Source organism: Ceratotherium simum, chromosome 6 (assembly GCF_057802395.1).
Source record: "Ceratotherium simum simum isolate JZ-2026a chromosome 6, ASM5780239v1, whole genome shotgun sequence".
Classification (NCBI taxonomy): domain Eukaryota; kingdom Metazoa; phylum Chordata; class Mammalia; order Perissodactyla; family Rhinocerotidae; genus Ceratotherium; species Ceratotherium simum.
The window spans coordinates 15,275,002-15,287,303 of record NC_141905.1 but is presented as its reverse complement, the minus strand read 5'-3'; the positions used below and the strand labels follow the sequence as shown (position 1 = coordinate 15,287,303).

The 12,302-nt window shown below is 40.9% G+C and overlaps 1 protein-coding gene across 3 annotated transcripts in view; it reads left to right on the top strand.

The window, feature by feature from the left end:
* ACTN2 (actinin alpha 2) overlaps positions 1–12,302 on the top strand; it is a 66,113-nt gene that overhangs the window by 25,795 nt on the left and 28,016 nt on the right. For 2 of the 3 annotated variants that reach the window (XM_004432399.3, XM_087431913.1), the window contains exons 3-7: positions 673–792; positions 1,587–1,673; positions 6,175–6,262; positions 8,014–8,092; positions 11,514–11,595. In XM_004432399.3, the coding sequence (XP_004432456.1) occupies positions 673–792; positions 1,587–1,673; positions 6,175–6,262; positions 8,014–8,092; positions 11,514–11,595 (456 nt within the window). Of the gene's footprint in view, positions 1–672; positions 793–1,586; positions 1,674–6,174; positions 6,263–8,013; positions 8,093–11,513; positions 11,596–12,302 lie in introns of those variants that run through there. The other variant, XM_087431912.1, reaches the window with a different exon arrangement.

Here is a 12,302-nt window from a genome sequence, read left to right as displayed (position 1 = left end):
AAGAAAAAATGACATTTATATGACTACCCGCCATACTGCCTTCTCCACTCTCAGTCCAGCTACTGTATATTCCAGAAATTGTCTTTCATGCAAAAGCCACCGTATATGTTGGCATAACTCTGAAACTATGAGTTAAAATCCGAGAGGGGTTATGTTTTGTCCTGCATTTCAGTTGCCTGGTTTAGACTTTGGACTAGAAATGGATCACCCTTGAAGAAGTGTGACTGGGAAGGATGATGGCACGGCTGCCCTGATCCATATATTTTTATAATCAGGTGTCTGAGATGAGCCCTGGCAGCCACCGCTCTGATTTGAACGAGGCTATCCTGACTTTCTCTGACAGCTAGTCAGCAGCTCCAAATGCTCTAGGGACACCAAACAGCTTCTCTCTTTACTTGTTTGTTAAGTTGGCTCAGAGACCAAACTGGACTCTCCCAGCAGATCTGAAATGCATATGGCCTTAACAGTATCTCTCCACTGGTCCATTTGATCTTGAAAGTTTTTTGTTTAGTGTTCCCTCTGTACTGTGATTGGCAGAAGCTGAGGACACATAAGAAACAGTCAGATAATATTTCTATCTAAGGAAAGCACAGACTCTGAATTTTGGCATCTTGGTTCTGCATCAAGGGGTTATTTTCTCTCTGTCTACACTATCCTTTTTTCATCTGACAGGGGAAAGGCTGCCCAAACCTGACCGAGGAAAAATGCGATTCCACAAAATTGCTAATGTCAACAAAGCCTTGGATTACATAGCCAGCAAGGGCGTGAAACTGGTGTCCATCGGGGCTGAAGGTAAATGAGGTGTGAGGGGAATACCCCTGACCGCCACACTGACCTCACAGCAGGGGTGTGGGCCTGCTTTTGGAGGAATTCTTCCCTCCCTCCCTCCTGCCATTTACTGTACTTGCTTCATGTCAGGCTCTCTACTAGGCTCTGGGTGACAGAGACGAGAACAAACGGTACCACGACTGGGAGACCAGGCCCTAGGATTATTTACAGAGAATAGAGTCAGATATAATGCCATCATCTTCAATTCGATTATAGGAATGAGAAAGAACTTATATATCCCAAAGACTCTTAATAAGAACTAATGAATAGAAGGAGGTGGCCCCTTATTCTCTGTGGGAGATTGGGAGTCCTGGTGAGTTTGGCAGGAGCCGAGACTGCCCTGCCTCTCATTGTACACAGCTGAGTCCCCGGAACCTGCCAGCCGGGGAGTGCTGGGGGAAGGATCAGTGTGAAGATGGACCTGTGTTCTCTGTGGTTGATTATTTAGAACCTTAGCTCATCTGGTCTTTAAACTTGGAAACTCCTGGGTTGTGTTCAGTGATTATACATATGCAAGATTGGTGCTTATTATTAACTCAGAATTCATTTAAACTGGAGACAGTTGGTTATGAATACCATATTTATAACTAGACACACAGTGACACTTATAAGAAAAAAACCATAAACTGGTCTTTCCGTACATATATTTCCCAATAGCTCTGAAGTCAAAACTTACAGGAAACTTGTAACTTATAGGAAAAATTTATATACTGATTATGTTATCTTTATACTAATTTCTTGTTTTCTCTTACCTAAAGAAATTGTTGATGGCAATGTGAAAATGACGCTGGGTATGATCTGGACCATCATCCTTCGCTTTGCGATTCAGGATATTTCAGTTGAAGGTAAAAGAAATGGTTAAAAATCTGATTGTATGAAGATATTTAGAATAATTTGTAAATTGAGCTTTTAAATTAAAATTTGAATAGGGTTTTGTAAAATTGAACAGTCATTTACGTGATTGGAGGAGAATTATGTGAGTTGGGTTTTCACAAGTTTTCTATTTGTATGGGAAAAGACCCCAGCAACGCTGCTTCATTCATGGGGGTGGAATCATTTCGGAAAAGATGAGCACATGTTCTGAACAGAAGTTGCTTTTTAAAATGAGCATTTTTTAAGCTTCATTATTGCTTATCAAACTAGTAGGTTCATAACTGTAGCAGAATTCTTTAGTCTTAGAGCTGAAACACTATTTTTTTTCCGGTGCAAAAAAATAATCAATTGAAATTACAGTTCGTCTGTCCTCCCTCCCTCCTTTCCATTCTTTCCTTATATTCCTTCTTTTCTTCTTTTTTTCTCTCTCTCTCTCTTTTTTTTGTTTTTTTACAAAGTCTCTGTTGTCATTATATCTTTGGAGCTAACAACTGTTCCATTATTGTAATAGAGCCCTAATCCTTGGCACCACCACCAAAGATGAAAATCTTTAGTCTTCTAAACCCACTGCACTCCTATATATTTTGATGAATTCAGGACTGTTGAAAAGTGTCAAATTGACATTCTTAAAATTAGAATTTGCTTATTTAGCCCTCAAATCACAAAATGTATAGCTGAAGAATGTCTTTAAGGGCAGTCTGAATTGTCCAACCACCTCCTTGGTTGGGGGTGTCAGCCTCCCCCTCCTTTGTCACCCAAGAGGTAACCAAGTACCTGAATGGTGAGGGGCAGAGGCGTTGTTTATAATTCTGCTCAGGGTGGAGTACCCTCTGACTCTGGTCTTTTTTAGTGATTTTAGTTACTAATCCACAAACAAACATTAAACATCAGCAGTTTGCCTACTGTTGTACCAGGCAACATGAAGCCTGCCATACTTGCCCTTAAGGAGTTTCTAATCCGCTTAGACTATTCCCTTCCAGCACTGACGCCCCATTTATGTCATCTAAAAATCAAAGTAAGATATCATTATATTAAAACCTCACTAATTCAGGCTCAGGAATGACAGCCAGCTTGAATTAATAAATAATCTGAATTTGAAACTTTTGTACAATGTGCTTTTACTAAAGTACACTCCTTTCATGCTATGGAAAATAATAAGATGCTTCTTTAAAGTTCCTGCTTTATTAAAAAAGAATAATTTGTAACAATTTTATCAGTTTTGTATACTTCTAAATTTAAATATTTAAACAGTTGAAGCACTTTAAAGAACAAATACTGTTTTTAAAAATCTTCACACTATTGCATTTGCTGACTGGCAGGTCCTTTTCTGACAAATGTTACAGAGATGAGCTTGACCTCACGTTGTTTTCTGATTGGTTACAAATTTCAGATTTGTGATAATATTAATTTAAAACATAATTCTATTTCAAGTGTAGCTATGAATGGTGTTATCCGTTAGAGATTCCCCCCAAATTATGAATGTGCCCCAAATGAGGTAATCAAGTCACTGTATTTTGTAAAATATCACAATAAAAAGATACATTAATCTACTTTTCAAAAGACTAAGAAATTAAACATTCAAAAGGAGTAATTTCATTAGCAAAGTGCGTAAATCTCTTCAAGCAGTGTTTCAGTGTCCAATACAGTAGATAATGTTAGTTTGTTAACTTATATTTTTATTTGTTTTATTTTATGGAGTCATTTCTTAACAACCTCACTTAATTTCTGTAAGTCTACAGAAAAATCATCTTAATTTGTTTTAGCAATGTATATTATATAGAAAAAGACATTGTTATTACAACTGAATTCTTTGAGGAGCCAGTCTCCTTCAACAGAATGATGGGCCTCTCTCACGAGAGAAAATGGGAGATTAATATATCTGTTGATGAGGGCAGTCCACATGTAAGAAGATGGGGTTCCTTGGTGTGTCATGTGGCTTGTCATGATAGAATGACAAATGACACTACCTACTTTTATACCCACGATCAGGGTTTTGTGTGTGGATGTGTGTGTGCACCAAATGGCCGTGTTTCAGATTTAACCTACACCTGCAGGGAGTGGGGTGTACTACAGTCACATACATAATTGACACAGGCTTGTTACCCTTTTACTGAAAGCCTAAAAATGGACTTGGGGGTGGGAGAGATCAGCTTTGATTAGAATAGCCAATTGAATGAGGAGAAAACTTTTTCGACATTCATAGCCTGAGAGTCTTCAGATGCATTCAGACAGAAATTAAGTGAAACTCAATCTGTAAACTTGTAAATCTAAACTTCATTAGCAGTTATAGGATTTTATTGATCTGCTGTACCTCTGTTTACTTTTCTAACTTAGGTTTCATTTAAACTTTATAAAATACAGTACATTATTTTCTCCTGATGTACTTTTTCTTATTAATAACATTGGCCGGGACCCCAAAGGCAGGCAGTTATGTATATAGCAGAACAAGTAGATATGGAGTTCTAAATTTCAACATCTGTACCAATTAATATTTTAATAAAGTCTTAGAACTTTCAGTCTTTTTCTTTATCAAGAATTTGCTAGAGGGCCAGCCTGGTGGCACAAGCAGTTAAGCGCGTGTGCTTCCCTGCGGTGGCCCGGGGTTCGGCAGTTCTGATCCCAGGCGCACACCAACGCACTGCTTGGCGAGCCATGCTGTGGCGGCGTCCCATATAAAGTGGAGGAAGATGGGCGTGGAGGTTAGCCCAGGGCCAGTCTTCCTCAGCAAAAGAAGAGGAGGATTGGCAGATGTTCCTCACGGGCTGATCTTCCTCACAAAAAAAAAAAAAAAAAAAAAAGAATTTACTAGATAAGAGACATGAACGGGAATCATTCAGATATTCTTATAGCACATGAAATTTTGGGAGTGTGTTTATTTCAACTGGGTTATGGGTCAAAGAAAAGTCTGAATGAGAATAGAGAATTTAGATAAATAATTATAGAATACTTATTTTGATTTGAAAAAATCAGTGTCAAGCCCTTACTAAAATGGAAGGCCAAGGCCCAATGTTAGTTAAATGTCCACATGTCTATAGGGCTTTCTAAATTGTTGACAGTTAAATACAGGCAGAATCCTAGGTTATGTAGGTGGCTTTGAGGAGCTGTTTGGAGGTGTGTAACTTTGGGTCCTCCAAGAAGCAAGTGCCAAGATGGTATTAGAAGCCTTCTTAGTCTGCTCAGGCTGCCATAACATAATACCACAGACTGGGTGGCTTAAACAACAGAAATTTGTTTCTCACAGTTCTGGAGGCTGGAAGTCCACGATCAGGGTGCCAGCATAATCAGTTTTTGGTGAGGGCCCTCTGGTGAAGGCTTGTAGATGGCCACCTTCTCATTGTGTCCTCACATAGCAGAGGGAGAGACAGACAGACAGAGTATGCAGCACACCAGTGCTCTGTTGGCTTTTTTAAAAGGGCGCTAATCAAGGGCCCCATCCTCATGACCTCATCTAACTCTAATTGCTTCTCTAAGATTCCATCTCTAAATACCATCACATTGGGGGTTCAGGTTCAACATATGAATTGAGGGAGAGGGGCACAAACATTCAGCCCATAACAGAAGTGTGAGAGTTTTGTTGGGGGAAATGCCTGTGGAGGATAAGGGATGGGGAGCAGGAGATGGCTGTGAAAGCCTTCAGGCCAAAGCGACCTGGCCGACATCTCTGCTGAAGAAGGGACAGGGAGGGCTTGGGAAAGAAGAGTCTCATTCTGCAGTGCAGTCCTCAGGGCGGTTCAGCCGGGCTGATGGGGAGTCCTTAAGCCTAAGTTGCTCTCAGAGGAGTCCCACATATAGCAGGAATGGCCCAGCTTTAGTGCCCGCCCCTTGCTCAGTCTTTGGCTGGAGCAGTCCTGAGGAAGTATGGCCTCTGGGGAATGCAGGGCTGGATTCAGAGTGTAGCAGCTGGGACATCAGTTGCTGCCCTGTGCTCCCCGCAGCGGGACATCTGAACAGCTCATCCTCATGGCTACCACAGGGTGGTGTTGTTTTTTTAACTTGGTCAAAACTCAAGTGGCCAAACTTGAAATTTACCAATAAAAGCCTTTATTATAAAAACAACTGGGTAAGGGAATAAATTTGAGACATAGTGGCCTCTGTGATTTCCATTTACCTAAGAATATAAATTATAAGTGAGATGAAAGACAGGGTTAGTTAAGTCTTAAACTATACACATTTTAAAATTTTTCATTAATAAAAGGTAAGTTACCAACAACCCTGAAGTCTGGTTTTGTATTTATGATGTCATAACTTGCCGTTGCTCCTGCATTGTCCCATTTAAGCCCCTTAGGAAGTCCCATCAGAAGTCAGTCACTGGGAGCAGGGTTCCAGCTCCCAATCTCTTGCCGAGACTTCGAGAAGAGATGATGCGCTTGGCTGTCGGCCCCCTGGCAGGTCTCTTTAGAAGGGGACTAGAAGTTGAGTGAATCACGTGGTGAATTTTTCCTTGTGGACACTTTTTGTTGGCTGTCATTACAGAAACGTCTGCCAAAGAAGGTCTGCTGCTTTGGTGTCAAAGGAAAACTGCTCCTTATAGAAATGTGAACATTCAGAACTTCCACACTAGGTGAGCGCCCAGGGCCCTGGGGGCCTTATATTCTCATTGGCATCCATGGATGGCAGGGAGAACAGTGTTTATTTACACCAGTGTTTTCCTCCTCCTGTCTGAGTGGCATTTTTTGTATGTAGCAGAATTAAGGCTATAGAATTTTTGATTCTTATAGTCTCTCAGGGGAAAACGTTTGATTAAGGTTTGGGGTGCCGGTAAAACAGCACTGTATTTATAAGTGAATATTATGCAGTGCCTGAATGGGTCTTCAGAACTTGGGGGTATAAGAATGCACCTTACTGGGACCTTCAGCTCATGCTGAGAGAAGGTAGCAGGAATGGCTTCTCAGTGAGAAGAAGAGACCGTAGCAGAGTCTGTCCATATTCCCATGTACTAGCTATGCCCCGATGCCTCCACTCTGTAGTACACGGAAAGGTACTTCATCCATCAGTTTTGTGTGCTGGAATTCAAGAGAAGTAGGAAAATCATGTTTGAAAAAGAACTGGATGAATGAAATCCAAATATAATGGAGAGCGTGACTTTGTCACTTGCTTCGGTCTTCTCTCTCATGCAGATCTTTTGTCATTATTACGTATGAGTAGAAGAGTTGTTTATAGTTTCACCCTTTGTATGGTGGGTTACCCATGAATATAAATGGGTCCCCGGCCACCAAGATAATCAGAGAAATGAAAGATAAGGATGAGGCACAAGGAAGAATTGGCAAGGTTCTTCCAGGTAGACAAATATTAGAGTGTCTGCCAAGTGTCAGGAGCTGAGCCCAGTCTTCAGTGTACAAAGGTGAGAGAGAGGCCTGCCTGTCCCTGTCACACGCTGTCTGAAGGATGAGAGGAGCCGGGAAGGGCTGGGACCTCCTGCCAGTGTAAACTTGAGAGCGCCCCGACTTGTTTCCCACTCACCTGCTTGCTTTCTTCCTCGGGCCCAGGATCGGCCCATGCATTTCAACAGTGTTGCTCCTGGGTTTCCTCCTTCCCCTGACCCTTAGAGGAACTGAGCTCCCGGCCGTAGCCTTCAGTGAACCCGCTGGTCGCCACTGGCAAGCTCATGGCCAGGGGTTGTCTAAGGGACAGTTAATGTTGGTGTTTCTGGGGAAACAAACTGGAAATCCAAATCCTCCTTGCAAAGACCCTCAGGTACCTATGTGTTTTTGCCTTTAAAAAAAAAAGAATAACCTTATGAAGAAAGACAGCGGAGTACCTGGGAGCTAATAGTGGCTTTTTAAGTGTATTAAGAACTCTTGGAGGAAGATGTCTCCTGGACATTTCAGGGTAGACGTCCTTGGGCATGTTTATTGGGCAGACCCCGTGAAAGGTCCAGAATGGAGACTTGGAGGAGAGAGAGAGCAGGAAATCTGATCTGGAGGGCACTGACAGAGGAGGAGAGCAGTGACAGCAGCAGAGAGGCATCTTCCCTCCTGCCACTGCCGAGTCAGCCAGCACAGAACCAGCCTTGGGCAGGGGACAGGGAGAGTCCCAGGCCAGGGGGTCCTGAGCTGTAAATGGAAAGGAGACGAGCAAGGGGGTGGCAGTCCTCAGTGGACCCCAGGAAGAAGACAGGTGTTCCAGGGGCCACAAGAGCACTGGGTGGGATAGGGAGGAAGGCACGTGGGGCCTTTTGTGCATTAAGTCAGATAGAAGGAAGTTAGGGGCCACGCGTCCCAAATTTCAGGCTAGTATCTGACCAAGAGCAGACTGTTGCTGCTGCTTTCTCTCCATTAACACGTCTTCCTGTTCTTCTCGACCGTCGTGCAGCTGGAAAGACGGCCTTGGACTCTGTGCACTCATCCACAGACACCGGCCCGACCTCATTGACTACTCAAAGCTTAACAAGGTCATTCTGGGGGCCCGGCATGCGGTGTCCCGTCTGCCCCTCAGCATGTCGTCCTGAAAATGAGCACATCAGCACCATACAAACGCTGAGGCTGCCGCCACCGTGGCCTGCCAGCTCGCCTGGTACACAGGGAAAGCAGGAAGGGTGGCCAGGAAAACACTTATCTGTTACGTTAGGGCAGGACAAGACCCAGAGCCAAGTCACCCATTTTGCCCAAGTTAAGATATGTTGGTTGCTTTGGCTTGATTTACTATGAAGCCTTTACCTATGTTTCTTAGAAGTTTTACATTCGCAGACTGTCAATATGAGAAGTAAAGTGTATGTTTTTTTGAGGAAAGGAAGGTTCAAATACTCCAAGCCTTCGTTATTAATTTACTTGACCTTTTCTGAAGGATTTAGTTGCAGACATATTTATTCAGAATTATTAACTTGTTTCTTGCACAAGGAACACTTGATAATTATCTTGCTATTGATACAAGATATTAGTTGTAGCCTTAGAAAAGTTTTGGGGATTTATTTTTTTTTTGGTTTCGCTCTTTGCAGAAAATTCAACTTAAGAAACTTTAATTCTCCCTTTAAGCCTTAGTGTACTTAAGTTTCAAATAGTCTTCAAAATCGTTCTCTAAAAATACTTTAAAAATGTAATCTGTGATGGAAAAGAGAAATCCGTGCCCCTTGTGGTGGACGCTCTGTGCTGCCCCAGAGACAATGCCGTGTAGAGCTTTAAGACTGCAGGCACTGCCCGCCCCATAACCATTGCTCAGGTGGTGGTTACATACGGTTTCTTCTGGTTGCTGGTGTGCTTAGCCGGCCGCTCACACTGTGTTGCTGTGTCTTGGTGTGGAGTCCGCCCTGCTGCATGCTGCCCTCACGACCCTGTGGCATGCACGGTCGTTGGAACAGTGTCCTGCCTTTCACCACCTTTTCGGTTGTTGCTTGCTCACCACCTCTCTCCTGGCCTGTCTCCATTGACTACAGGGTCGCACGTGAAGAATTTACTTGCATCCTAGAGATTAATACTACAGTCCTGTAATAGAAGGTTGCCTAAGAGACGGAGCAGCCAAAGTTTCTCAACTTTTCAAAGCGTATATTCTCTTATTCCTGAGTCATTTTGAAATGTTTCAAACAGAGGCAAGGTGTATTTTTTTCAATGAATCTTTATCTCGTTTGCAAAATGAGGGGATTGTACCAGATAGGCCTAGTTTCATTAGCAGTTTATACTGGTCAGTTTTTGTTACAAAAGGTTAATAACCTGTGGTAACTGGCCATCTAAGATGGGTGAAAAAATGATAATTAACAATAGCAGCTGATACTTATATAGTTCTAGATAAGACACTATTTTATACTTATATAGTTCTAGATAAGACACTATTTATGTTATAAGTGAATATTTATTTATAGATGTATTAATATGTATTTTATATTTACATATGTGTACATTAATAATATATATTCATAAGTATGTTTGTATATACATATATGTATGTTATACTACACACACGTATTCATTCAGTCTTCATAATGCACAGTAAAATATAATGCACCTGTACAGTAGGTACTATTATTATACCAGTTTTACAGATGAGGAAAGTGAGGAATTCAGTAATCTGTCCAAGGTCACATGGCCAGCTGCTGATCCCAGAAAATACTTAGTTGCCACATTTTATCTCTTTAAGTTACAGTCTAAATGAGATAGCTTTCACAAAGTCTCAGAATCATTACTCTGTATTTTTTAAAGATTTTATTTATTCAGTTTTTTCCCCCCAAAGCCCCAGTAGATAGTTGTATGTCATAGGTTCACATCCTTCTAGTTGCTGTACGTGGGACTCGGCCTCACGTTGGACGGAGAAGCGGTGCCTCGGGGCGCACCCGGGATCCGAACCCGGGCCGCCAGCATCAGAGCGCGCGCACTTAACCGCTAAGCCACGGAGCCGGCCCATTACTCTGTATTTTTAATGCTGAAAGTTTTCTTACATATTAAAAACAAAAAGAAAGAAACTTTCACTCAGCTGTTTGGCTTTCTAAACATGTGCAAAAAATATCCAGGTAAGACTCACTTTATGATCTGGCTGCCTTCAATGAAATGATTATATGCTTTGTTAAAACAGTATGTGGTTAAAAAAAATTTGCTGGGGGGCTGGCCCGGTGGCGCAAGCCGTTAAGTGCGTGTGCTCTGCTGCAGTGGCCCGGGGTTCGCCGTTCGGATCCTGGGCGCACACCTACGCACCACTTGTCAAGCCATGCTGTGATGGCGTCTCATATAAAGTAGAGGAAGATGGGCACAGATGTTAGCCCAGGGCCAGTCTTCCTCAGCAAAAAAAAAAGAGGAGGATTGGCAGATGTTAGCTCAGGGCCGATCTTCCTCACACAAAAAAACCAACTTTTTGCTTGAAATAATTATATACTGTGTGAGGCCAGGAAGCTTACTTTGGTTTCTTCGTTGAGCACTGTGAATGTGTTTTTGAAGGCTGCACTTTTTAAATGTTTCACTGTATTCAAATGATTGTGCTCATTGCAATGTTTTGCAGTTTCTAAAGTGTTAAATGGCTTTGATGTTAAAATTTCTTAAAGTCATCCCTGGACTAACACTGCTTTACATTTTGATTTTTCTCTCTTACATACCTCCCCCCAATCCCAGATGCATAATGGTTAATCTCTAATAGATCAAAGAAAGAAATGTTAAATAAGTGTTTTAGTTTTTCAGTATTTCAGTTATATACCTCTGGTTAAACGTATTTTGTTTACATTATATATATTTAACCAATTTTACAGTGGAAGATAAATGTAATCTTAAGAACAAAAATTCCTTCACAATTTTCACTTATAATTTTAAGTTTTTGTAATTTCTTGTAGTCGTTAATATCCTAGAAACGTAATCTTTGCTCTTTGTAGCCATCTCGTAACATTCTTGAGTGATCTAGAGGTTTTACCTAGCAACATGTTTACCTCTCCTCTTTACCCCTTGTCTTTCTTTTATTTAAAACAAAGATGTTGGACTAAATATTCTCCATGATCATCTTCAGATCTGGAAAATGTATGTTCCATGATTTCCTTCGGAATCATTTAATTTTGTCATTAACAGAGTTGAAAGTAAGCTCTGACGTATTTCGAGTTCTTTCCTGTCCTTGAGAAAGTCTCTGACCACTTTCCTCCCATTTGCAAAGCATTTGTTCTCCTAAACCTTTTGCTTACGTTGTTTGAATTGGATTGTGCATGGATTGTGTGGTTTTGTATCATTTTTGATGTTTCTCTAAGTATTTGAAGTGATTGGGAAAAGGTAAGAAGGAAAATTATTTATATTATTATGGTTATGTGTGGATGGGAAGGTCTCTTTCCAAAAGTGAGGTATATAGAAAACATTATTCGTATGTCCTGTTCAAAAAAATATTTTTAAAAACTAGTTATGCTATTTTTCATGCAGGATGACCCAATAGGAAATATTAACCTGGCCATGGAAATTGCAGAGAAGCATCTGGATATTCCCAAAATGTTGGATGCTGAAGGTGAGATGACCTACAGAAAATCTATGGACTACATGTGTTATAGCCATGCATGGGGATTTGTAAAACTTTATAGTCAAGTTGCATCTGCAGTACTCAGGATTCCTCAATGAGTATTAGAGAATTTCATATGTAGCTTTTTCATAAATTATTTTTTAAAATCCTGCTCAAAAACAAGCCAGCAAAACTATGGTAAAAGGGTTTGTAAAAGGTTCAGCTTTGGCAAAGAAACAGAATGCTTTGGTTTGTGATTTTCAAAGAAAAACTTGCTATTTTAATTTTTTTAAGAACATAATATATTTTCCTTACTATGTAGAGACAAGTTTAGCAACTAAATCTTCTTGTGAAGTGCTCCACAAGGAAAAAATCCTTCCTTCCAACCAGAAGTTATAGAATCAAAATGTAGAATATAGAACATTCAGCCATCAGTGTACCTCTTGAAGTTTCACATTTCATTTTTAATAGTCTAAATTAAATTTAGTTTAGTTAGATCTGAAAGAACTTCTAAATATTCTGCAGTTCAGTATCATTTATGCTGGGGACTGATTTCAAATACCTTTTGTGCCCTTTATGTGTGATGAATTGTACGTGTGTACAATTCGTGTGAGTTGTACCTATGGCACACCATTAAAGCACAAATATAGGAGACCATTCATTCATTTCACTTGTTCATGATTGACTTATCACTCAACAGACATTTATTGAGCGCC